This window comes from Hibiscus syriacus, unplaced genomic scaffold (genome assembly GCF_006381635.1).
Source record: "Hibiscus syriacus cultivar Baekdansim isolate YM2019G1 unplaced genomic scaffold, ASM638163v2 tig00110783_pilon, whole genome shotgun sequence".
NCBI classification, from domain to species: Eukaryota; Viridiplantae; Streptophyta; class Magnoliopsida; order Malvales; family Malvaceae; genus Hibiscus; species Hibiscus syriacus.
In genome coordinates, this window is record NW_024062861.1 from 2,057,677 (window position 1) to 2,084,896 (window position 27,220).

The 27,220-nt window shown below is 34.6% G+C and overlaps 4 protein-coding genes across 4 annotated transcripts; 3 read left to right on the forward strand and 1 right to left on the reverse strand.

Annotated features, from left to right (window-relative positions):
- Positions 1-2,726: 2,726 nt before the first annotated feature.
- Positions 2,727-4,594, forward strand: LOC120140372 (pentatricopeptide repeat-containing protein At3g29230-like). Its single transcript, XM_039155359.1, has one exon. The coding sequence runs from the start codon at positions 2,727-2,729 to the stop codon at positions 4,527-4,529; it is 1,803 nt and encodes a 600-aa protein (XP_039011290.1). The 3' UTR covers positions 4,530-4,594.
- A 2,019-nt stretch (positions 4,595-6,613) lies between these two features.
- On the forward strand, positions 6,614-7,930 carry LOC120140374 (UPF0301 protein Plut_0637-like). The gene is made up of 2 exons (XM_039155363.1): positions 6,614-6,782; positions 7,165-7,930. The coding sequence occupies exons 1-2, from the start codon at positions 6,638-6,640 to the stop codon at positions 7,893-7,895; spliced, it is 876 nt and encodes a 291-aa protein (XP_039011294.1). The 5' UTR covers positions 6,614-6,637; the 3' UTR covers positions 7,896-7,930.
- A 328-nt stretch (positions 7,931-8,258) lies between these two features.
- Positions 8,259-14,923, reverse strand: LOC120140268 (probable ubiquitin conjugation factor E4). Its single transcript, XM_039155265.1, has 17 exons — positions 14,901-14,923; positions 13,856-14,746; positions 12,322-12,526; positions 11,972-12,123; positions 11,571-11,853; positions 11,335-11,487; positions 10,648-10,851; positions 10,433-10,545; positions 10,231-10,345; positions 10,052-10,141; positions 9,735-9,938; positions 9,540-9,635; positions 9,284-9,406; positions 9,059-9,151; positions 8,765-8,929; positions 8,562-8,651; positions 8,259-8,480 (listed from the first exon to the last, which is right to left on the reverse strand). Exons 2-17 carry the CDS (start codon positions 14,725-14,727, stop codon positions 8,370-8,372), a joined length of 3,069 nt encoding a protein of 1,022 aa, XP_039011196.1. The 5' UTR covers positions 14,728-14,746; positions 14,901-14,923; the 3' UTR covers positions 8,259-8,369.
- Positions 14,924-16,219: 1,296 nt separating this feature from the next.
- Positions 16,220-26,363, forward strand: LOC120140328. Its single transcript, XM_039155312.1, has 2 exons — positions 16,220-16,698; positions 23,537-26,363. The coding sequence occupies exons 1-2, from the start codon at positions 16,220-16,222 to the stop codon at positions 26,361-26,363; spliced, it is 3,306 nt and encodes a 1,101-aa protein (XP_039011243.1).
- Positions 26,364-27,220: the final 857 nt, after the last annotated feature.

Genomic DNA, 27,220 nt, shown 5'->3' on the forward strand with positions numbered 1-27,220 from the left:
TCTTAACTATCCAAATTCCAGTTTGAACACTTGAATCTCAAAATCAAACCAAATTTTCTAACATTTTCTTTGACATATCTAACACTTCTAACTCTTAAGTTTAATCCTTGACAAGTCAAAAATCTTACTCAAACTTCAAAAACTCATCCATAACAAAATTTCATCTAAAACCCTATTTTACAAATTCATCTCTAAAATACTCATCTTGTTGTTTTAATGCTATATAAACTTTCCTTAAGCTTATATAATACCTAAACTTTCATTACCAACCCAAAAATTAAAGGAACAACCAAAAATTTAGATTCTCACCTTTGTTGAAGAGTCCACGGTAAGAGGAAGAAGAAGAGGAAGAAGAAGAGAAGAGAAAGAGTTGAACACTTCTATCTTTACCCCATATTTATCCTAAAATATCATTCCCCTGCTAATTACCATTTTGCCCTTATTAAACATTCATATTTATTATAATACCTATCAAAAAATTCCTCCATAAAGTATTGAATTATCACATTATTCTAATTCAACCACTGAATTTAGAAGTTCTTACATTTTGGTCACTGACCCAATGATTTGGATGTTACAGTGCAAACTATACCGTTTTTCCTAAAGTGGTGTTTAATTTTTTCGGTCAATTCAGGTGCCTAATGCTATAAATGTTACCACTTTAGGTTCCCTAACCGTAATGACTGTTAAAAAATTTTGTTAAGTAACATGTGTCATGTTATGATAATTTTGGAAATTTTATTTTTTTAAAAGAAAACTTAAAAACATTATTATATTAAAAAAAACCCAAGTTTTTCAATTTTTTAAAAACTCCAAAACTTTGAAAACTCTAACTTCAATCATTATACCCACGTCGCATGCTTCCCTTTGTTGCCGCTGTTGTCGTCGACCAAACCTACCTTCAACCTCACCTCAAGTTAACGACCAACCACCTGACAAATAGTCATCAGAGAACCCTAATTGCAATTTCAATCCACAAATGTGACAGAAAAAATCGTGATAATTCGCGACCCCATAGACCTGACGACACGAGAAATGATATGAGTGTTGACGGCTGAAAAGGGAGAAGGCCATTGCGATGGCGTTGGTGATGGTCATGGCCGGAAAGGGAAATGATGAGATTGAGTTAGGGTTTTTAGGTATTTGGATTTTTATGTAATTTTAGAAAATTGTATTTTTTTTAATATAATGATATTTTTAATTTTTTTTAAAAAAAATCAAAATTACCAGAACGTGACACTTTTCACTTAACGAAGTTTTTTAACGGCCATTACGGTTGGGACACCTAAAGTGATAACGTCTGTAACGTTAGATACATGTATTCACTGTCAAAAAATGTGTAGGCACCACAAAAATGTGTAGTTTGAATTTTTTTAAACCTTCTCATTTTACTTTTAATCCCATATTATAATGTAATGAATACATTTAATTAGAGAAATATCACATTTGATATTTATATTTTGATAAAAATATCTAATATAATACTTTAATCATCATTTTGTATATTATTATAGTACTTGAAGTTAATATTATTTAGGATAAAGTATACAACTGGTCTCTTGATTACATAGTATTGCTTTGTTGAGTCTCTCAACTATTAAAAGTTACAAAATAATCAATCGACTATAAGACATTGTTTTCTTGAGTCCCTTTACTATTAAAAGTTACAAAATGGTCACCCGACTATTCGTATGTTCCAAACTCGTCATTTTTTGTTAAAACAATTAACGACAATTTGAGCTGGACGTTAACTTGTTGATTGAGATTTGATAAAATATAATCCTAGAGTCTCAAACAACTATCATATCTCAGTCAGTATGTTAACGTCCAGTTCAGACAACCGTTGATTTTTTTAACGAAAAATGGCGAGTTTGGAATATATGAATAGCCGGGGGATCATTTTGTAATTTTTAATAATCTATGAACTCAATAAACTGACACCCTATAATCAACAAAACAACGTCATATAATCATAAGCTCATTTGTGTACTTTATCCTACTATTTAAAATTGTTGAATTAGTTTATAAAAATTGCATCTTATTTAGATTTTTCAAACTAAGTATCTTCATCTTCAGTTTTTCGAGTTCATTAATAGTGTCAAAGAACTTTAATGAAGCCTGAACCTAAAAACATATAGACAAATAAACATAAAAACTAAAAAATAGGGAAGAAACATTCAGATTTTATTTCTAACTCTATTTTTGCTAAAATATAATTAATTAATTATAATTTATTAACGTTAACGGATGATTAATCATTTATCAAAATTTATAATTACAACTGTAATTATTAATTGACATTTTTAGCGATCCGATTAATCAAAACCGTTTAGATCTAACGATTCGATTAATTAATCTATAAAATGTAACAATTAGAAAAGGGTAAATTTAAAATGTATCCTTTATCTGCTTTTAATTTACAAAAAGGTATATATTAATATCTTATCTAAAATATATGGGTTAAAATAAAAATTAAACTATTTTATTAACGTGTCAAGTCATCAAACAATCAATGTCCTAACGATTACAACTTAATAAACGATAACACAAGTTATCAAAATTTATTATTTTTTAATTTAGTTACCAAAATTGTACAAATATAAAAGTAAGTGAGCATTTCAGTATTTTACCCAGAAAAACTACATCTTTTCTCCTTCAAGTCATTGAACGCTGTCAAGTTTCAACTTCAGGTACTGCTAAAAACAAAATTTATGCAAGTTTAATCCATGCCGGTTCCATGTAAATCCCAATCTTGGTTTTCAACAAGAAGACTCTTTGAACAACGACTCCAAAACCTCCATAAACTCACCAACTTATCCCATATCAAACAACTTCATGCCCAATTAATCAAACAAAATCTTCACGAACACCATTCCATTGCTCCCAAGTTAATCTCAGCTTTCTCACGTTGCCGCCGAATAACCTTAGCTCTGAACGTTTTTAACCAAATCCAACACCCCAATGTTCATTTGTACAACACTTTGATCAGAGCCTACGTCCAAAACTCACAGCCAATCCAAGCTTTTGCATTTTTCTTTGAAATGCGGTGGAATGGGATTCTGGCTAATACCCTCACCTACCCTTTCCTTTTAAAGGCTTGTAATTGTTTAAAAATGGTGGAAATGATTCATACCCAGATTGAAAAGAATGGTTTTTTTAGTGATGTTTTTGCACCGAACGCTCTCATCGATAATTATTCCAAGTTTGGAGGTTTGGGTCTTAAAGCAGCTTTGAGGCTGTTTATGGTGATGGGAGATAGAGATGTTGTTTCTTGGAATTCTATGATGGGAGGGTTAGTGAGAGTTGGGGAGTTTAGGAAAGCTAGGAAGTTGTTCGATGAAATGCCTGAGAGAAATATTGTGAGTTGGAATACCATCTTGAATGGTTATGTTAAAGAAGGAAAAATGGAGGAAGCCTTTGAGTTGTTTGAAAATATGCCTCAAAGGGATATTGTGTCGTGGTCAACGATGGTAATGGGTTATAGTAAGGCGGGCGATATGGACATGGCTAGACGTTTGTTTGATATGATACCGGTTAAGACATCGGTTCCTTGGACTATAATTATCTCCGAATATGCTGAGAAGGGATTTGCAAAGGAGGCCATTGCTTTGTATGATCAAATGGTGCGAGACGCCTTTGAGTTGGATGATGGAGCCATTATTAGTATATTGGCTGCTTGTGCCGAGTCTGGTTCGTTAGCAGTGGGTGTAAAAGTGCACGATTCCGTCGAGAGGCGTAAGTTTCGACAGAGCGTGGCGGTGTGTAATGCATTTGTTAATATGTATGCAAAGTGTGGTAGTCTCGACAGGGCATGTAGTGTTTTCAATGGAATGTCGAAACGAAACGTTGTTTCATGGAATGTCATGCTACAGGCGTTTGCCATGCACGGCCGTGGCAGAGAAGCCCTTCATGTTTTCGAAAGAATGAAGAAAGAAGGATTCAATCCAGATAGAGTTACTTTCGTTGGCGTCTTGTGTGCCTGTTCCCATGCAGGCTTAATCGACGAGGGCATACGATGCTTCTACAATATGGAAAAGGATTACGGAGTTGTACCCGAAATCGAGCATTATGGTTGCCTGATCGACCTTTTAGGCCGTGGAGGGCGTTTGAAGGAAGCTTTTATGCTTGTGCATACCATGCCTTTCGAACCCAATGCCATTATTTGGGGTACCCTTTTGGGGGCATGTCGATTGCATGGTGCTATGGAACTTGAGGAGAAAGTGCGCGATCACCATAAATTGGACTGCTCGGATCCCGGAAATTTCTCCATGTTAGCAAATATTTTCGCCGCAGCAGGGAATTGGGATGGCGTTTCGATGGTGAGGCTTCGGATGAAGAGCGTCGGGGTCCGAAAACCATCGGGAGCAAGCTCTATTGAAATAGACAATGAGGTCCATGAGTTCACAGTATTTGATAGATCCCATCCTAATTTTGATAGCATATATCAGATGGTTCACAGGTTGGCTCAGGACCTTAAGCTAGTTATACATCCCAAAGATGCAACCTTGCTGGTAGAAGCAATGTTTTAAAAACCGAATCGGAGTTTGGTTCGGTTCGGCTCTCAATTATCGGTTCAATTGATTGTTTTAAAAGCTATTTAATCAATAAATAAATTTAATATTAAATATTAAAAATATTTTTTTATATAAATTCAAGGACTTAAACATTACAAATCTCATTATATAAAATATTTAAAAATAATCTTATATGATTAGACCAATATATGATACTAACGTGTTCTTTTGTCATCTGTAATTATTACATTCACTTGTAACAAATATTAATAACGAATATTGATAATTTAGAGGATCAAAATAACAAAATTATTTGTAAAAGAAAACAAAAGTATAACATCAATATAGCTTTTTGAATCCCATATTTTTCATATTAAAATTGTGGGAACAAAATTCATTGAGGTGTTAAGAAAGTCTATTCATTGTTGAGATAACAAATTTAGGGGAGTAAATGAATCGAGTTTGAATAAAAAAAAGGATATGTTCGTGTTTGTTTGTTTATTTCTAAAGGTGTTTATGTTTAATTCATGTTCGTTTGATTTTTTAATATTGTGTTCATGTTCGTTTAATTGTTTTTTGAAATTTTCATGAACATGTTCGTTTATGTGTTCGCGAACATGTTCATTTAGCATTCGCGAACATATGTTCATTTGCAAGTTAAAAAATGGTAAAATTATGTCACTAATCATAAACTTCTTAAGTTTCATAGTTTAAACTCCAAAATTCACCAATGTGTTCGATTCAATCCTACGTTTACCAATATTTAAAATGTAAAAAAATAAAAAGTAAACAAGCTTCTAAATGAGTTTATTCATGAACATAAGCAAATGAGTTGATAAACGAGCTGGTTCATAAACATAAAGGAATCGAACACACTTCTATTCATGTTCATTCCTTTATTAAACGAACATAAAATTTTTATTCATACTCGTTTATTTAGCTTAACAGATAAACATTACATATACGTTCTGTTCATTTACATCCCTGATGATAATCTAACGAAATCTAAAAATATTCTAAAATTCTAATTTAATTAATTTTATTTATTAAAAAACAATTGAAAGATGTGATATCAATTTTTTTAATGTGAAGATAAATAATTTTAACAATTTAACCTTGTAATATATAATAAAAAAGTATCTAGTTTTCTGGTTATCGTCAGAGTTGCAGCCCAGGTGTTTGATATAATGTCAACACGATGTAAGTTCATCTTATAAAAGAAAATACTTGATGAAAATCATAATATATTTTTCTTCAATATAATGCTGTGCAGCAGAAGCAACTAAAATACCCAACAATAATAGTAGTACTTAATGAACATAAAATACCAAAGAAAAATCAGTTCACATGAGAAAGATACTAACGAAAGTTGCAGCAATCTTTGCATCCAGATCAAAAATAAAGTTTTCAAGTTGATTCTCAGAGTAGTGATCACTTCCTCATAATCCGGACCAAATCACAGATTTTTATTTATCTTGTTCATAGATGATGAGGAGTATCTTGATATCTCAGAGATTTGATAACTCATTTGCTTTGTTTAACAAATTCTTCCGAGGAGGAGGATTTCTTAAGTCGAGAATCCTGTTTAAATAAGTTGATCAACTTTTATTTAGGATAATATAAACTTTTTAGATACACCTTTAAATACTCTGTTTTATTATCAACTTTTTAGATACACTTTCAATTACTTTTTTTGCCTTAAACCCTAAATTTTACGTTTTATTATATATTAATCAGTGAGTTAACGTCCAATTCAGACGATCGTTAATTTTATAAAAAAAAATGGAGTTTAGAATATATAAATAGTCGAGTGATCATTTTATAACTTCTAATAATCAAGAGACTCAACAAAGCAACATCATAATAGTCAGAAGATCATTTTGTAACTTTTAATAATCAGAGATTCAACAAAGCAATACTCTATCATCAGGGGACCATTTATATATTTTACCCAATTTTATATTTTATATGATATTTTAGTTATTTTTTATTACAAAAATACCGTTCAACTTTGGATTGAATAGGGTGATAACAAAATCAACCTGCGGTGGAAATTCACTCTCGTTTCCAAGCATAAATGATCAAAGTTTGAGCTCTCTTATCCTTACATTTCCCGGAAAAGCATGGAAGCTTGCCTTCTCTCCTCAAATTCCTTCACCAAAACTATCGAGTTTGAGCCCTCAATCAAACCTAAACCACTCCATTTTCCCAAGAAAAAATCCAAATTATTTTTCTCGAGAAAAGTTGCTTCTCCAAGTTCTATAACATGTAAGTTCTTCGATTCTCATACGTTACATTCAGGGATGGAATGAGGGGACGAATAAATCAATCTTTCCTTAAAAATTTAAAATTATTATATATTTTATTTTTTTATGTATTTTTTTTTAAAAATATGTATTTACTTCCCTGAATAATTTATAAGTCCATTCCCTACTAAAATTTTAGATTTTAGAAGATCGTTCCTTAATATAAAATTCAACGTTCGTCGTTACACTAACTCGAAGTTCAATTCAACTGATTCATATGATCATTGTTTAAGGAATTACATCTAATAATTTGGGTTGTGAGATTTTTTTCTTCTAAATTTCTAGAATGTGATTTTTTTTCTTCTAAATCATAGGATTAAGATTTTTGTGTTTAAAAATGGTAGGCTGCCATTTGAATGAAGATGACAACAAGCCTTCCTTTGAGTCTGATTGGCGTTCATTTAGAGCAAAATTAGTGGCAAATGAGAAAGAATCAAGCTCCAAGGACTCTTCTTCAGCATGGGTCGATCCTGATTTGGACCATCCTCCTCTACTCGTTACGATTGGTGATAAATGGGCTCACACCATCCATGAGCCTGAAAAGGGTTGTTTACTTATCGCTACCAAGAAGCTCGACGGCGTCCACATTTTCGAACGGACAGTGATCCTCCTCTTAACGGCAGGACCAATAGGCCCGTCTGGGATCATACTCAACCGACCGTCACTCATGTCTATCAGAGAAATGAGATCAACAATCCTGAATGATTCTGTAGAATTCTCGGATCAGTCGTTATACTTTGGTGGGCCGTTGGAAGATGGGTTCTTTCTGGTGAGTCCAACAAATGATGAAGATAGTGTGAAGAACAGTGGGGTTTTTGAAGAAGTGATGAAAGGGGTATATTATGGGACTAGAGAGAGTGTGGGGCGTGCATCTGAGATGGTGATGAGAAATGTGGTGAAAGCAGGAGATTTTAGGTTCTTTGACGGGTATTGCTTGTGGGACAAGGAACAACTAGATGAAGAAATAAAGGCTGGTTATTGGACAGTTGTGGCCTGTAGCCCAAGTGTAATTGCTCTTGGATGTGTTGGAAATGTTGGGCTTTGGAAAGAGATTCTTGAGCTAATAAGTCAATAATAATAATAATAAAATAAAAAAGTTATTTTCTTGAATAATCATTAAAGATGCATATTTTTAACAACAAAGTTGATTAAGTAGTAAGAAATTTGATATCGCTTAAGTATGTCTCGAGTTGAATATTTATATATGTAATAAATCTTTGCTGAGATATTCACCCACTAAAGTCAATTATATGACACATGTCAGTCTACATTAATCAGAACAAAATCCATGAGAATCGGGAGAGCAACAACAAAAAATTGCATATTTTCGTGTAAAACTCGAATATCAGATTCTAAGACATTTAATTTCACAAAATACTTGCATGACATCTATACCTTTCATCATGCTCGAGTATTGTGTTGAACACAGATGTCGAACATGAGTACTTAATGAAGAGATGAAATAAATAAGCCATTTGAGAAAACTATGATGGACCCTACTATAATTCACCCTAATCAATTAATACCGTTCCTTTGGAGCTTTGCTTGTTCAACCCTTCTTCAGTTCCTGGGACCTGATAAACTCTTTAATTCTTGCCTTCAATTCCGTGTTCGGAATCAACATTTCCGCGGTAAGATGAGATCGGTTGAAAGGATCAGTCTGCAAATCATGTCGAATTAGCACACAACATTCTAGGAAGCATTATCGTTATAAGAACAGAATCCGTGAGGATGGACTTACACTATCACTTAGAAGATGTCTCTGGATAACAGGTCTGTCTAACGTGATTCTCGAAGATGGTAAGATCACAGGATCCTTCATCAAGGTATACTGCCGGAAAGGAAAATTTATGTTTATGGTTGCCGACTTCTTTTTCCATCTTTTTGGTTTTGATGAAAAGCCTGAAACTAAACAAAATATAGTTGGAAAGTAAATATACATACTTGAATTGGATCAAGGAATTCATCCGGTATATCTCCAAGTGCAGCTTCGGTGTCCATGGCCTCTGAAGCAGCAGCCTTGGCCTTTGCACCTAGATGGATAAAATCTTGTATAATCCTCCCATCCTCACCGATTCTTCGAAGAACATCAGCTGCAGCACTAAATAACTAGAGAAAACCCGAGTTATCATATTGTGCTTTAAGGACTTTTAGAACTCAATGAGAACAGATATGACAATCATTTCATTACTTAATCTAACGAATGGGAATGAATGGGTGTACACGGATAACAAATACCTGTTCATTGTATGATCGGCCATCACTGGAGATGGCGGCCGGAAATATGTTTTTAGCATCACCCTTTGCCAGATGAACATATACGCGGACAATCTTCAAATACAAACAATCCATATTACATAAAATATCGGTTCAATTCAAAGTAACTTTCTGAATAAATCGTTAACTTCTTACTTCCTCATTATTTTAGTATTTACTGGAATTAAAATTCTACATTTTGCTAACCTGCTTTAGTAACTCTTTCGGACGGAATTCATACTTTTCAGGGTCTTTCAGAGTAAGAGATTTTCTTTGAGGGCCAACTAATTGCAATAAAAAGTAGTTGAGCATATTCGCCACTCTTTCGACCTGGAAAGAAAAAAATAACAATGAACCGAAGCTTAGAAGAATTGTGACAAGAAAGTATAATTTTATCAAAAAGCGGAAACTTGGCGGCATAAATGACAGATGACGAGCATTGGTAAAGAGGAAAAGATGTTACCATCTCAGGGAGTAGAAAAGGAGCTGTAATCTGCTCGGATGTAAATGCTAGCATGCTAACATCCTCATTTGCCAACTTCATATCAATTCGTATAATCTGAAAAAACTCTATAAGAAATGTTTAATTGAAGTCTAAATTCAAAAACACAAATCATACATAAACATGTGCGGGGGAGGGCCAGAAAGGGAAACTGACGTTCTCCTGAGAGTGGAACAGCCGAGTTCTCTCTTGCCTCTCCTGAGCGGGCCTGCGTTCCCATTCTGCAGTATTCGACATCTCAGCCTCGAGCTCTTTGAGTTCAAGGATTTTGTTAAGACTTTCATCAAGGAGGTAGATGCTATCGTTGATCAGGAAATTCAAGAAATTCAGATAAACACCCTTTTCTTCTTCCTTCGCAATCTGATAGAGCATATTACATTTCAATAAAATTCAGATATGCATTGATTGTTAAATTTAAAACAAACTGTAGAAAGTCCACATGTATCATTATGTGCCTGTGAAGAAGACCCTACCTGTTTCCAAGCATTACGGTGACTAGGAACTTGCCAAAGATATTCAAGAAGTTCGGCAATGTTATGGCGGATGTTGAACTTATCATAGAACTGCACAAAGAGAAGCAACGAGTGATGGTCGCCAATGAAAACTTGAAGAAATTATATTGAAAAGAAAGTAAAAATTCGTAGCAAATTACCTGTGTATGAGAACCTGTGAACTCGATATCAACATATAGCTTCAAAAGATTGCGCACAAGATATTCCAAAGACAGTTCATGCCCTTCAAATAGTGTCGATGTTGCAGATGAACCACTAGAAATAGAGCAATAAATAAAGCGTGAACTTACATGCAAGAAACATGGGGCAACGGTATATATTTTTCAAATGAGATTGAATAACCTTCTACGTGGCATCCAACAGTTCAAAACTTCAACCATTTTTGCTCTGAGATACGGGTTCTTGATAAATTGCGGACTTCCCATAAACATAATAATAAAATTCATAAAATCATCCTGAAAAGCAAAAGGCGAAAGCATAAATTAATATAATTGTAACGATACAAAATGAAATTGTGGTATGATAAAGCACACGGCTATCTAAATCTAAAGCCTTACCAGTATAATCCCATCAAGAGCTTTTGGAATCCGGGAGGCAAATATTAATAGTTCCATAGCATCTTCCACAAAGTGCTCTGGCATTGAAGCAAATTCCATTGGACACGTAGACGACAGGGGCATCTTGAATCCACCAACCAAGCCAACTAACCAAACCACCATTAGTCGATAAAATGAAAGCGCACGTTGAATGAGCACCCCATCCTAATGAAAAGAAGAAAGCAACAATTCAAAATTCTACCAAGTTCATATATTTCCTTTCCTCAATATATCAAAAGCAAAGCTATAATGTGCAAGTATAATTATATAAACAGGAAAACTACTATCGACACAAATAGAATGCTAATAAGGAATAAGAGGGAAAACAACGAAGAGATTGCTCCACAATCTACAATATAGCCTAAAAGCTTCTAATTAACAACAAAGGCTTCTATTCAATTCGAAGTTCAATAGACAAGCAAATCCACATGCATGTGTGCAGACACCTATGTTATTTAGATTTGAGCGTCAGTGTCTAATATGGGCATCTTTGAATTTTTACAAGTTCTCCGTTACTTTGGATGATCCTTGCAGATTTATGTCCACATACAATGTCCAAATATGCATAGGACACGTGTGTCTTCAAGAAAACAAAAGAATTGGAGCAACACGTGCAAACACACTTAAGGTGGAAGAGATAAGATGTACCCTCAAAATTTGAGCTTCGTAACAGAACTTTTCCTGTGAATACAATTCAATTTCCTTCTCAAGCCTTGATATTTCGAGCTCCAGTTGTGGAGAAGGTGTCTGTCCTTGCATATCTTTTAAAGTGGCAAGTGAATCTTCACTTCTCGAAATGTCCTGGGCGACAGCATATCAAATATATTGACTCGTCAGTAGAAGAAACAAGAACAGAAAAAGCATGGGAATCAGTGATGCATTACCTGGACAAGATGCTTAAAGTCTGAAAATGCCTTTAGAAGGCCCAAGTTGAGTACCCTAGCCGTCATAAAGAAGCATTCACAAATAAACGGGTATTTAGCCTTTTCACCACTACTTGGGGTTGGCTTCACATTGAGGGTACTTCCTGAACTGGAGGCTTCTTGTATTTGCCTTAAACCATTTTCACCGTCACGATTTAGTCCACTCCCATCAGTTTTAACGGGATTAACCTTATCAATCCATTCAGCAACTTCTTCCGAGGTAGCATGCAAAGCAGTTAGCCCCCTAGAATCGGTTCACTATCAATACTTAAAAGGAAAGGAATTCAAAGCATCTAACAGTTTGAAGAAAAAGTATCATGCTCCCCATTGAAAAAGAACGAAAAAAAAGTCGGCCACCTCACCTCAAATCCAAACAATTACTGTTGAAGACATAGGTTGGATCGATTTTATCTCTTTTTTTTAAATTTGCATCCAAAAATGGCTCTGCAAGCCGGAGCATAACAGCACTGAGATTGACAAACATGCCGGAACTAGCACAAGATATAGGATCCACCTGTCATACAGGTCCACATAAACAGTGTCAAAGAGGCTCGAGAGTAGCTACATAACCAGATTTACAATTAAGGAACAAATCAACCTTTAAAGTAAAAACATTCTTAAGTGGAATAAACCAAAGAACAAGTTCTTGAAGCAATAGTTATGTTCTCGCTGCAATCCAACTTAAACTCAAAAAGACAATTAGAAGGGAAACCTGTAAATGGGCCCTTGATGCATTTTTATTGATGACTTCTGCAAGATACCCGAGGACACTGTCACGAGTCTCAGGGTTTCTAAGGAGACAGAGAAGAACATCTGCCAGATTATTGTATAAAGTATTCATGAGAGTCTTGATTGTGGTGAATGAAGATAACAAGTCAGCTGCTCGTCTAGTTGATGCGTCTGAGAAGCACTGCTGGCTGTAATTTCAAGAATTAATACCCATCAGTAGACAAAAGCTAATAGAAGGAAAAAGCCATATAAATGACAATAATTAAATAAAAACTATTGTACATGAGAAAAACTATACTATGAGACACACACAAAGGCGTGAATCTTCGATAACAACTTAAAATTTCTGTAATTATACTAACAGAAAGAAACTTCAGTGATTCACTACTGCAATGCAACTTTAAGAATAAAGTAGCTTCCAAATAAATAAAGATCGGCATCAAACATCATTGTATGAAATACACTCAAGCACATCATCTTTGAGTCTCTCTCAGATGCAAAAGAGATCTTCTTACTAGTAGAAAAAAATTACAGCAAACCATTGAAAAAACTTTGAAACTCAACTTAGTTGATTACATGGATGTATAAATAACTCAATTTAGTACAAACATTGAACAAAACTATGCAACTCAACAAATGCAAAGTATCAATCCAAGTTTAGGAGGTAGACCTTTAATTAGAAAACGGTCACTCAAAAAAATTTGAGAGGAGCAATCAAGACTGGTAGACAATAACAGCAAACAAGCAACAAAACTTAGGACCAACCCTCAACAAAGACTCCAATAGTTGGCATCATAAAAAATAAACGCAACGATTGACTGCCATTGCTAGCCCACTATACCACCAGCATATCTATATTAAGCAACAGCACCAAGAAGGCCAGACAAGGTAACTAAACCATGGGTTTAAGAAGTCATTCAGCCCAAAACTGAGTAATCCTTCCCTTTTACAAGTACCTACAAATGCACAGGCTTCAATGTTTGCTCGAATGAGAAAGCCTGATATAAAAGTCTCCTAATACTAATGTATTATAACCGCCCTAAGTTTAGTTACCCTAGTAAAATGAACATACAAAACAACTATTTATTTGAACATAAATTTTAGCAGCAGATACTCAAAGAAATCATTCAATCCATTGTGCAAAAGCAAAGCTGCATTCAACAATGCCAGTTATGTTTCCAATAACTACTTGTATCTGTTCATTCCCACTACAAATCTAGAACTAAAACAAGCATTACCCAAAATATACTAAACATTAGTTTGAACTCCATAAATTTTTTCACCAGATATCCAAATACTTCAATCATTTAATCTATTTTGCAAAGCAAAATTGCATTCAACCATGCTGGCAATGCTTTTGATAAATTCTTATATCTGCTCCAATAGCCACTAGAAATCAAGAACCAGATTAAAATAATAGTTAAATATTTACAAAATGAGGTAATACTCGTTCTCAGTTAACACCACTCAGCTAAAAGAAGAATTACCGCCAACACAAAATCACCATCCAAACTCACCCAGCATCAGGCTGGCTCTTGAAAATGGTATGATCAGGCAGAGCACTAACATGGAAAAAGGGACCCAAAATGCTAGTCATTTCAATGACACGCCCATTCAAGTAAACCCCTTTAGGAATCCACCATGGATGATTAACCAAGCTCTTAGCACCAACGGGGAGTTTAACCAAATACGACAAAGCCCGCAAAGGTTGCTGAAAATTTCCCAAAGCTGAAACTTTCAAAACACTCCCTCTTAAATCCTCGTACAACCCTTTTAAGATCGGGTCTAAAGTATCGAAATCCGAATCCTTGAAGAAGTCTTCCAAAATCCCAGGTGGGCAATCCACCCCTCTTCCAAAATCATTACCTCCAAATCCATCAAGCATCACTCCATTCGAAACTTCAGAAAAAAGTAATGGAAGCAAAGGGGAATAAGAAGAACCCGATTCCGGGTTATTATCCCTTAAATTACCATTAGAAAACAAACCAGGATTCCCCAGATGAATCCTAGCATACGAAACGGCCAACTTCTTAGCCTGTTTAGCGGCAGAATCCATCTCAGAACGAAGCGTTTTGTCCTTCATGTTGGAAATCTTCTTGACTTCTTCCTGGGCTCGCTTGTAACAACCAATGAGATAATTAAAAGGGGGTTCCGATTTGGGGAATTCGCCAGAAAGACGATCGATTAAAACCCTTTCCATTAGATCACGTGAAAGTAAAAGACTTTTGCCTTCACTTAAGATCTCAGCTGCTGTCATCTCTAGGTAAATAACCCTTGGATCAGAAGACGATGGATTTTCTGGGTTTTCTTTAAGGATCACAAGGAAGATTTTCCTGAGGATTATATCCTCTATTTCTTCTGGGGTTCTTTGGGGTTTTGGGGTAGCCATAGTTTAGAAAAAAGGAGATAAAAAATGGTTGTTCCTATGAGAATTTTGAAGAAAACTACAGGGAAAACAGATGGAGAGGGAGAAATCTATTTTTATAATATATGCTAGAGTTGAACTCCTGCTGGGTTACAAATTTTCATTTACTTCAATCATCAATATTGTTCTTACAAAAGGAAAATTTGGGCTTTCAAGGAAACTACGGCGAAGACATACAGAGAAATCGATGATGTTGGCAGAGTTTCTCCAAGTCTTTGTGGCCTAAGTACTTCGCTTGTCGGTGCACTACGAGGGTGCCACGTAAGTTCTTTTATTATAATTTCGGTTAGGGGTATTCATTTTTTGGTTTTGACGAAATTAACCAATCAAATCGAATTAATCTGATTAAAACAGTCGACTATCGGTTAATGGTTAATTTTTTTCACAATTCAGTTAAGATTAATTCGTTTAACTGAATTAATCAAAAACATTAAATATTATATACATTAAATAAGTTTAATCTCATTAAGACTCGCTTTTTTTAATCATATTAGACCCATTAAATTATTAAAACTTAATTAAAATTAACTTAGATAAAAATACCTCTATTAAATTTAAATTAATCTAACTCTATTTGGTATGGTTAATATTCTTAAAAAAAGTTCGGTTCAAGTAATACTTAAAGCAAAAAAAAATGACTTTTAGATTAATTGATTGAGCACCCTAAATCTAAGTTTCGATTATTATTTTTTTATTGAAAATTAGATCTAAGTTTCAATTCAAGTATTTAAAGTATCTAAAGAATAGATTCTCCCGTTTTTAGCACGTATTCTTCTACTTTTTTGTCACATTTTTTTCTGTCTCTATAGTACGATTTCGGTTGTTTGAATGTTGTTTTCGTTTATTTTTTCAGGGTTGAATTTGACATTGTCACGACTGATCAAGACAGCGTTTATTTGTTATCATGATGATGTTACAGTTGGAGGAGATGAACGGGGAAGAGAGGAAGAAATTGGGGAAACAATTGGGGGAAACAATGATCTAGGGTTAGGGATTGAGGCTCGAGAGGGAATTGAAAAAGGGAATTTAGGGATTGGAAGAGGAGAAAAAGAATTGAAGCGTTTACCTGATGAAGAGAAGTTACCTGATAAGGGTGCTGGTAGAAGTGGGTCGGCCCAAGTCTTCATACGGGAAAAGTGAAGCAGCCCAGCTTGGTGGCCCAACAACCTGCAAGGAGAGAAGAATATTAGTCTGTTATAGGTTGTTAATAGTACAGACAGCTGGCTCATTATTAAATGACAATTGGAGCCCTGTAACTAAATAAAATGTTGTAGAATCAATCTGAATGGGATGTTATGAATGAACTAGCTATTCCTCTCTTAATTCTTTCTAAAATTCTCTCTATTTCTCTTATCTATTCCTCTATTTCTCTTCTAATCGACTTAAACCATAACAAATTGGTATCGAGAGCCTCGGTTTCTGGCAAGTTGGTGGTATGCCTAAGAAAAATCAGAATATGGCAGAAGAATTAGCTGGGTTGCAGAAGCAGATGAAAGAACTGACAGTACTGGTGAAACAAGGACGAGATGAGTCTAATCCACCTAAATGGTGGGAGACTCAGGAAGAGAGGATTTCTACACTGGAGTCTAGATTGGCTACAAATCATGGATATGTGGAGGAAATCTTGAAGATTTTGACTGGCAGAAAAGAGGACCAAAATCAGTTTGAGGATCAGGTACATACCCTTGATTCATTCAATATGAGTAACAAACAACCTGTTAAGGTGACAGTAATCAATGATAAGACTCGATTTACTTATAAACCGGATGAGCCTGGTATTCTTAAGTCTAAACCAAATGTCTTGCCTGCTCATATAGCTAGCTGCAAAAATGATAACCAAACGGGGGAGAACAGTGCTGCTAGAACTCAGTTAGTGGCTTTAGAAGTGGATAAAAGAGGTACAGGAGGGTCTTCTTGTAACATCCCAAACTACGGGTTAGTGACTAAATCGTAAATTTCAGAATTTGATAATAAAAGTAGAATACTTGAATAGTTCAATGATTTATTTGAGGATATTTCCTGAAAGTTGTTAGTAATTATCTAAAGAATTAAAGGGCAAAAGGGTAATTTGTCATGAAAGATATTTTTATCCCTTTATTAAGAGATAAAAACATGAGAAGATGAAAGCATTTCATCTTCTTATTCCTTTCTCTTCCCCTCCCGTAAGAGCAAGGGCAAAGGTAAGTTTCTTCATTAGTTGATTATTTGTTCAATTCAAGGTTGGGTTTTGATTATTAGATGATAATTAAGCTTAAGGAAAGCTTAATTTGTTCTAAAACAACAAGATGAAAGGTATATGAGAGATTAAAGATTTTGAGTTCTTGAATCAAATCTTGAAATAGAATTGATAAGTTGAATTTTAAGTTGAATTTGACTTGTCATCTATGAGATTAAGAAGTTAGAAGTGTTAGAATTATGTTTGAATAACATGAAAAATTTGATATGATTATTGAATTATATATGGAGAATAGAATTCTAAGGTTTAAGATGAAATAAATGAATATAGATTGGTTTAAGTATGTGTACTAGAGTTAAGAATGAAAAGGGGATGATATATGAAGTGTTTGAGAGAAATTGAAGTGATTTTCGAGCTAAAAATATGATTTCTGGGCAAGGGGAATCGGTACCCATTCAAGGGGAACCGATACCCCTTCAAACGACAGAATTCCAGAATGCCAGAGGGGAACCGATACCCCCACAGGAGGGAATCGATTCCCCCCTAAAGGAAAATGTTAATATTGGTTTAATAAGTTCGTTTAAGTTGCTAGTATACAATTAAAAGGTGTGGGTATCTAATAATTGTCTTAAAATGTATAATTATGTAGATTCAAAGCCTAAACGAGTTCCGGAATCATTGACAAGTAAGATCGATAAAAAGGGAAGATAAGAGATTGAAAGGGACTAGTGAGGCCAGGTGAGTGCAATTTAAATTGTACTTATGTGATTGATCAAACATTGGCTTGCGATGAGTCAATGATAGAGTTACTATGGTAAGAGGTAAATTATATAATGTTATGTGATTACTCTGTGTGCATTAGTACATAGAAATGGATGTATGTTTATATGTTACATGATTTACATGCTTACATGAAAATGCAACATATGATATTAGATATGTGCTTACACATACATTTGATATGTGATAGAAGAGAAGGAACATGTGATTATGATATCAAGGATTACACGTACATGTGATACGTGACTGAAAAGAAAAGATATGTGTTTATAAGAGAAAGAATATGAATAAGTAATGTGAACGGTCATAAATGATAATGCCCATGTTATGTGATATGAGAGCTAGGGGTATAGTTGGCATGCCAAGGGTCGAGGGTTACCTATGTTCTTCGGGACATATGGACTGTTTACCTATGTTCTTCGGGACATATGGACTGTTTACCTATGTTCTTCGGGACATATGGACTGTTTACCTATGTTCTTCGGGACATATGGACTGTTTACCTAGGTTCTTCGGAATCTATGGACTGGTCCTTCGGGACATTGATCGAGCTGTGGTGACAGCATATGTGTGCACAACCTCAATGTACTCACATACCTTAAGTTCTCACTAGTGTACATGGGCTAATAAAGTGATTAAACAAGCATACTGAATGTGATATGTATACGATGGGTTTATAAGTGGTTTGAAATGTGTTACGTGAACCATATGATGTTATGTGTGTTTCTTAATGATAATGATGGTATATGTTTATGTATGATTTATGTTATATGAAATATTATATGTTTTATATGCCTCACTAAGTCATCGACTTAGCGTGTGATTGTTTCACACGTAGGTATGGAAAGCGAAAAGAGAAATAAAGAGGGAGCAAGACAGGTCAGTTCTTCTTACCAAATGTCAGATCAGAAAATATATGTATTGTATATAGAGTGTAGTTGGCATGTAGTCTAAAGATAAAAATTGTATGAACTCTGATATATTTTGTAAACGTTTTGAAATAATTTAAATGTTATCAAAGTTTTTAAATTACTCACTATTTTATACGAATAAATGTTTGAAAAGTCAATGTGACACTTCGGACTCGTATCCGGGTCGGATACGGGTTGGGGGTGTTACATTTAATGGTATCAGAGCTACGGTTTAGCCGATTCTAGGCTAAAAATGAAGTCAAAAGTGCTTTAAAAAGTATACATGCCAACATAAAGTGAAAAATTTTCTGATCTGATAGTGTAAGGAGTATACTGTCTTGTAAATAGAGTTAAATTGTTATGTTATATAAGATAAGTGAATACATGATGATGATTTATGAGATATATATGTTTATGTGATAGATGATATGTGAACATATGCAAATGACATATGTTAAATTATATGAATTGGATGATCATATGCACATGTTATATGTGATAGAAGAAATGATATTAGTACATGAATATATGAGAGCTTCTAAAGTGAAGCACAAGGCAATAGACTGCAGGTAATAGCATTCACCTGCCCTGGCCAGGCAGGGAGAAGAGCGAAAAACCTCAGGGCGTGCCTGTACAAGATTAGAGAATGTTTCATGATATGGAATGATATTATGATATATTTTAATTTTATACTTCAATAATTCATAGAATGAATGTATTGAAAAGAGTTGAGAACACCCGAGTTCAAGGGTGAATGTGAGAAATGTTCCATTGTTGCGGAAAATTGATCAAATGGTAGGAAGATAATGTTAGAAGATTGTCATTTCTCCAAAGTGGAGAAGTTAAATTGAGTAGTTTCGTTACTATGTGGTCAAGCTAAAGTATGGTGAACAAATGTCACCATAAGAATGTTAAAAGATCAAGTGATGTGGTTATCATTTGTAGAAGAGTTCAAGAATAAGTACATGAATGATCAGTTCATAAAACAAATAAGCTCGAATATATGAGCTTGAAGCAAGGGAATTATACGTGCATGTGTATGAGTATAAGTTTAATAAGTTAAACAGATTTATTGTTGAGTTGATTTTGATTAGAAAGGATAAGTAAGAACATATGATTGGTTGTTTAGGGCTTGCGCCTTAAATTAAAAGAGTGTTACTGGTTTCGAAATTTTTCTTATTTCAAGAAATTATTAATCGCGTTAAAGTTTTATAAAGAGCTCAGAATGAAGAGATTGGAGAACAAAAATCTCATATGATTAAGAGAATTAGTGCTTTATATAGTTAAGCACCATTAAAGAAAGATAGAGATTCTGATTTTCAACTTTAAACCCGATATGAATTAGTTGTATTCTCTGTCAGAGAATCGAATTAGATGAGAGTCAGTCAGACTAAAGCAGTAGGGTATGATATTGGAAGATTAATCAATGAGTTAATTGATAATAAGTCAAGGTTAAAGACAACCTTTGTGAATTGGGTTAAAAGCCCTGTTAGAAGTTATGTAAATCGAAGCAGAAAAAGTATTTGAAATGGATTAGATGAGTATTGAAATCTGGTGATTGTTGAAACAAGTGGAGAAAACATAAGTATAAGAATGATAAAGAATAAGGTTTTGTGCAAGTAAAGTTGACTATCAAAGTCATGAAAATGTGATAAGGAGTGATAGTTAAGGATAAATATATGTGATATAAAATAGCATGAGAGTATGAAGGACATGATATGGTTTAGTTATGTATAAGACAAAGGTAAATGGAATGGTTGAATTCGAACCAAAGGAATTATATTATGGACAAATGAGAATTAAGGTTTGATAAGTGAAGGAAATAGAGAATGAATTATTTTGATTGAGAATAATAAATATATGGATAGTTTGATGAAGGTTTATGTTTTGATTGAAAGAAATTAGTTGAATAATAAAGTAGTGTGATAGTGAGCGTATTAAGTTAAAGGATTTGTATGTTTGACGGAAACTAAGGATTGATAGAAAAGTTGAAAAGGATAAAGAAGGAAAAGTATAAATGATATGAAAGGAATGTAAAAGCATAAGGAAAAATGTAATGAAAGAATTAAAGTAATGAAGTGAAGTTTATGATAGCACGAAAGATTTATTGAAGAGATGATATGTAAAAAGGAATAGTAGACGTGTAAATAATATTGTGTATAAGAAAGAGTAATAGAAAAGTTTAAGAATGAATATGGATTTGACAAGTTAAGTAAACTATTATTGAGATAATTATGGTTGGGAAAAAAATATATGATTAATTAATTAGGGCTCGTGCCCTAGATTGAACAGTTGATATTTACTAACTGTGATAGTAAAGGTGATAGAGTTATAAGATTGGAAGAAAAGATAAAGTGAGTTAATCAAGTATGATCTGGATTTGAATATGGTTAGATATTTGGATCATATTGATATGATGAAGACAAAGAGAAGAGTATTTACAAGTTTTAAAGGGAGCTTTGAGGAAAAAGAATACAAAGTACAAGAGATGGTAAAGAATGAGGTTCTGTATAAGTGAAACTGCTTAACAAAGATATATTCTTATCAGTGTGTGCAATGAAAATTCGAGGACGAATTTTTATTAAAAGGAGGGGAGATTTGTAACATCCCAAACTACGGGTTAGTGACTAAATCGTAAATTTCAGAATTTGATAATAAAAGTAGAATACTTGAATAGTTCAATGATTTATTTGAGGATATTTCCTGAAAGTTGTTAGTAATTATCTAAAGAATTAAAGGGCAAAAGGGTAATTTGTCATGAAAGATATTTTTATCCCTTTATTAAGAGATAAAAACATGAGAAGATGAAAGCATTTCATCTTCTTATTCCTTTCTCTTCCCCTCCCGTAAGAGCAAGGGCAAAGGTAAGTTTCTTCATTAGTTGATTATTTGTTCAATTCAAGGTTGGGTTTTGATTATTAGATGATAATTAAGCTTAAGGAAAGCTTAATTTGTTCTAAAACAACAAGATGAAAGGTATATGAGAGATTAAAGATTTTGAGTTCTTGAATCAAATCTTGAAATAGAATTGATAAGTTGAATTTTAAGTTGAATTTGACTTGTCATCTATGAGATTAAGAAGTTAGAAGTGTTAGAATTATGTTTGAATAACATGAAAAATTTGATATGATTATTGAATTCTATATGGAGAATAGAATTCTAAGGTTTAAGATGAAATAAATGAATATAGATTGGTTTAAGTATGTGTACTAGAGTTAAGAATGAAAATGGGATGATATATGAAGTGTTTGAGAGAAATTGAAGTGATTTTCGAGCTAAAAATATGATTTCTAGGCAAGGGGAATCGGTACCCATTCAAGGGGAACCGATACCCCTTCAAACGACAGAATTCCAGAATGCCAGAGGGGAACCGATACCCCCACAGGAGGGAATCGATTCCCCCCTAAAGGAAAATGTTAATATTGGTTTAATAAGTTCGTTTAAGTTGCTAGTATACAATTAAAAGGTGTGGGTATCTAATAATTGTCTTAAAATGTATAATTATGTAGATTCAAAGCCTAAACGAGTTCCGGAATCATTGACAAGTAAGATCGATAAAAAGGGAAGATAAGAGATTGAAAGGGACTAGTGAGGCCAGGTGAGTGCAATTTAAATTGTACTTATGTGATTGATCAAACATTGGCTTGCGATGAGTCAATGATAGAGTTACTATGGTAAGAGGTAAATTATATAATGTTATGTGATTACTCTGTGTGCATTAGTACATAGAAATGGATGTATGTTTATATGTTACATGATTTACATGCTTACATGAAAATGCAACATATGATATTAGATATGTGCTTACACATACATTTGATATGTGATAGAAGAGAAGGAACATGTGATTATGATATCAAGGATTACACGTACATGTGATACGTGACTGAAAAGAAAAGATATGTGTTTATAAGAGAAAGAATATGAATAAGTAATGTGAACGGTCATAAATGATAATGCCCATGTTATGTGATATGAGAGCTAGGGGTATAGTTGGCATGCCAAGGGTCGAGGGTTACCTATGTTCTTCGGGACATATGGACTGTTTACCTATGTTCTTCGGGACATATGGACTGTTTACCTATGTTCTTCGGGACATATAGACTGTTTACCTATGTTCTTCGGGACATATGGACTGTTTACCTATGTTCTTCGGGACATATGGACTGTTTACCTAGGTTCTTCGGAATCTATGGACTGGTCCTTCGGGACATTGATCGAGCTGTGGTGACAGCATATGTGTGCACAACCTCAATGTACTCACATACCTTAAGTTCTCACTAGTGTACATGGGCTAATAAAGTGATTAAACAAGCATACTGAATGTGATATGTATACGATGGGTTTATAAGTGGTTTGAAATGTGTTACGTGAACCATATGATGTTATGTGTGTTTCTTAATGATAATGATGGTATATGTTTATGTATGATTTATGTTATATGAAATATTATATGTTTTATATGCCTCACTAAGTCATCGACTTAGCGTGTGATTGTTTCACACGTAGGTATGGAAAGCGAAAAGAGAAATAAAGAGGGAGCAAGACAGGTCAGTTCTTCTTACCAAATGTCAGATCAGAAAATATATGTATTGTATATAGAGTGTAGTTGGCATGTAGTCTAAAGATAAAAATTGTATGAACTCTGATATATTTTGTAAACGTTTTGAAATAATTTAAATGTTATCAAAGTTTTTAAATTACTCACTATTTTATACGAATAAATGTTTGAAAAGTCAATGTGACACTTCGGACTCGTATCCGGGTCGGATACGGGTTGGGGGTGTTACACTTCTAGTATGTCAGGGATTATGTTGCATAGACCAAAAATTGAGCTACCATTTTTTGATGGAAGTAATCCCAGAGGTTGGTTACAAAAATGTCAAAAATATTTTTCATTATGTAGTATTGCTGATGAACAGAAGGTGGAAGTAGCTACAATGTACCTGACAGGTAAAGCAGAGATTTGGTTTGATGGGTATATTATGCAAAAACATCATGTGACTTGGCATGAGTTTGAGGCTGATTTATGTCATAGGTTTTGTGATAAAGCCTTTGTTGATATAGTGGAGGAATTTACAAAACTGGTCCAAAAAGGGTCTGTAGAAGAATATCAGGATAGATTTGAAGAACTACAACCTCATATGCTTCTGCAGAATCCTACTTTAGGTGAAGAATTTTTTGTCTCTTTGTTTATTAGTGGACTAAGGGATGACATTAAACACAGAGTTAAAGCTCTAGACCCTAAAACATTGTCTGAGGCAAGCAGGCAAGCTAAATTATATGAGCTCTCTGTGGAATTTGAGAGTAAGAGGTTCAAACCTTTTGTAAAAAATCCAGCTCATTCAATTCCTCTACCTGGTTCTAAGCCTAATCAGCTAACACTACCACTGAAGAATACATCCACTACAACACAAAAACAGAACCTGATAGACTACAGGAGACAGAACAATTTATGCTTTAAGTGTGGTGAAAAGTTTGTTCCAGGCCATCAGTGTAAAACAAAACAGTTGAATATGATGATTGAAGATGAAAGTGTCTTACCTTCAGAAATTTTATCTAATGATCCAGAACAGCAGAATTTACAGGAGGGAGAGAATCTAGAAATATCTATGAATGCCATTACTGGATGTATTGGTCATAATACATTGAGGATTCAGGGAACAATTCAGGGAAGACCATTGAATATACTAATTGACAGTGGGAGTACCTACAGTTTTTTAACACCTCAATGGGCTGAGGTTGGCATACAGATAAATACTCTTCATCCTCTAGCTATTACAGTAGCTAATGGGCAGCAACTCTACAGTTCAGCAAGGTGTAATGAAGTGGAATGGAGGATGCAAGGGCACTCTTTTATACATGATTTCAGACTACTTCAATTGGGGGGCAGTGATATGGTGTTAGGGGTGGATTGGATGAGATTGTTTAGTCCAATATTGATGGACTTTAATAAAATGACAATGAGCTTTGTGCATAAGGGGAAGCAAATCACTATACAAGGTCAACAACAGTCAAATTTCTTACAGCAGATTTCAGGAGCTACCCTATTGAAGATGACAGTTTCTGATTCTCCTCTTTTGGGACATGTAGTGTTATTCAATATGTGTGAAGATTCCAAGACTACTCCTACAGCTATCCAGTCTCTTCTGGACCAATATCAAGTTATTTTTGCTGAACCTACAGGACTGCCTCCTACAAGAAATCATGACCATGCAATTCCTCTTAAACCTGAAGCTGCCCCAATCAACTTAAGACCCTACAGATTTCCCTATATTCAGAAAGCTGAGATAGAGAAGCAGATTGCTAATATGCTTTCCTCCTTTGTGATTCAACCAAGCAAAAGTCCTTTTGCTTCTCCATGTCTTTTAATTAAGAAAAATGATGGTACCTGGAGGTTTTGTGTTGATTACAGGAAACTAAACAGTATGACAGTGAAGGACAAATTTCCTATTCCTGTTGTGGAAGATCTACTGGATGAATTATGTGGAGCAGTTTATTTTTCTAAAATTGACTTAAGGTCTGGTTATTGGCAGATCAGAATTAAGCCTGCGGATATCTATAAGACAGCTTTCAGAACTCATCAAGGCCATTACGAGTTCAAGACTCAAGTTGAGTACTTGGGACATATTATTTCAGCTTCTGGGGTTTTTACTGATCCTACTAAAGTAGCAGCTATGAAGAATTGGCCTGTGCCAAAATCTTTAAAATCTTTGAGAGGTTTTTTGGGATTGACTGGTTATTACAGAAGGTTTATTAAGAATTATGGTACCATCAGTAAACCTTTGACTCAAATGCTTAAGAAAGACAATTTTCATTGGAGTACTGAGGCTTTAACTGCTTTTGAAAATCTGAAGTATGTTATGTGTGTTGCCCCTGTGCTAGCATTACCAGATTTTGGGAAGAGTTTTTATTTAGAAACAGATGCCAGTTCAGGAGGAATTGGGGCTGTCTTATCTCAGGATGGTAGACCTATTGCCTACCTTAGTAAAGCTCTTAGCCCTAGACATACTGCCCTATCTATATATGAGAGAGAATATCTTGCTATTCTAATGGCAGTATCTAAATGGAGGCATTATTTAGAAAGCAATCCTTTTATCATCAAAACTGACCATGAACCTTTAAAATATTTGCTAGAGCAGAAATTAACTACTGCCATCCAGAAGAAAGGGCTGACTAAATTATTGGGGCTCGACTGTTCTATTCAGTATAGGAAGGGTAAGTCAAATGTCGTTGCTGATGCCCTTTCTAGACAGTGGGAAGATCAAGGTCAGTATATGGCTATGGGTACTACCCTAATCATTCTTAGTTGGGTGCAAGAAGTGGAAGACAGCTATAAAGGGGATAAAATGGCAACTGACTGGTTATCTATATTACCAGTAAGTCCTACTGCTAACCCTTGCTGGACATACTCTAAGGGTATTCTTAGATTCAAGGGCAAAGTATATATTGGAGGTACTGGAACATTAAGATTACAAATTCTTCAACTCTTACATGATTCACCTCATGGGGGACATTATGGAACACATGCTACTTATCAAAGGATTAAGGCTAATTTTTATTGGCCTAAGTTAAAGGCTATGGTGGCAAATTATATTAGAGGATGTACAGTTTGTCAACAGACTAAAGTAGAACATATTCCTAAACCAGGGCTCCTACAACCATTGCCTATTCCTCAACAGGCTTGGGAGATTATTACTATGGACTTCATAGAAGGCTTGCCTACATCCTAGAAGAAAAATTGCATTTTGGTGATAGTTGATAAATTTACTAAGTACAGCCACTTCCTAGCCTTATCACATCCTTATACAGCTACTGATATAGCCAGATTGTATTTGGATACTGTTTATAAACTTCATGGCCAGCCTAAAATGGCCATTTCTGACAGAGACAAGACATTTACCAGTCTCTTTTGGAGAGAACTGATGAGGCAACTGGGCACTAAAACTCTATTTAGTACTGCATACCATCCAGAGACTGATGGTCAGACAGAAAGGGTGAATCAGTGTGTGGAACAATATTTGAGGGGTTTATGTTTTTTTCAGCCGAAGCAGTGGGCTAAATGGCTGCCACATGCAGAGTGGTGGTATAATACTACCTACCACACTGCCCTTAAGCTTACACCATTTGAGGCATTGTATGGCTACAAGCCTCTTACTATGGTTTGGCAAGTAGAAACTAATGTGCAGTCTGTTAATGACTTAATGAGAAGTAGAGAAGATATCAGACAGTTAGTGAAGCTATAACTTGAACATGCAAGTAATAGAATGAAACAACAAACAGACAAGAAAAGAACAGAAAGAGTATTTGCAGTTGGAGATTCGGTTTACCTGAAATTGCAACCTTACCGTCAGACTTCGTTGGCCCTGCGCAAGAATTTAAAGTTAGCAGCTAAGTTCTACGGCCCTTATAAAGTTATTGAGAAGATTAGTGAAGTTGCGTATAAGTTAGACTTACCAGACTCTTCTAGATTACATCATGTCTTTCACGTGAGCCTCCTGAAGAAGCACGTCGGGGATTCAATTGTCTCTTCAAGGAACCCCCTGCCATGGACGATGACGGACAGATTAAAATCGAGCCATATAAGATT

Bases quoted from the DNA above. Each gene is read 5' to 3' on its own strand.
- LOC120140372 (XM_039155359.1), top strand. From the start codon at position 2,727: ATGCCGGTTCCATGTAAATCCCAATCTTGGTTTTCAACAAGAAGACTC.
- LOC120140374 (XM_039155363.1), top strand. From the start codon at position 6,638: ATGGAAGCTTGCCTTCTCTCCTCAAATTCCTTCACCAAAACTATCGAG. The intron at 6,783-7,164 runs GTAAGTTCTTCG...TAAAAATGGTAG, and splicing joins TTCTCCAAGTTCTATAACAT to GCTGCCATTTGAATGAAGAT.
- LOC120140268 (XM_039155265.1), bottom strand. From the start codon at position 14,727: ATGGCTACCCCAAAACCCCAAAGAACCCCAGAAGAAATAGAGGATATA. The intron at 11,854-11,971 runs GTGAGGTGGCCG...AACCGATTCTAG, and splicing joins AGTAATTGTTTGGATTTGAG to GGGGCTAACTGCTTTGCATG. The intron at 9,407-9,539 runs GTAACATCTTTT...TTTTCTTTCCAG, and splicing joins CTTTTCTACTCCCTGAGATG to GTCGAAAGAGTGGCGAATAT.
- LOC120140328 (XM_039155312.1), top strand. From the start codon at position 16,220: ATGGCAGAAGAATTAGCTGGGTTGCAGAAGCAGATGAAAGAACTGACA. The intron at 16,699-23,536 runs GTTAGTGACTAA...TTCATTATGTAG, and splicing joins TGTAACATCCCAAACTACGG to TATTGCTGATGAACAGAAGG.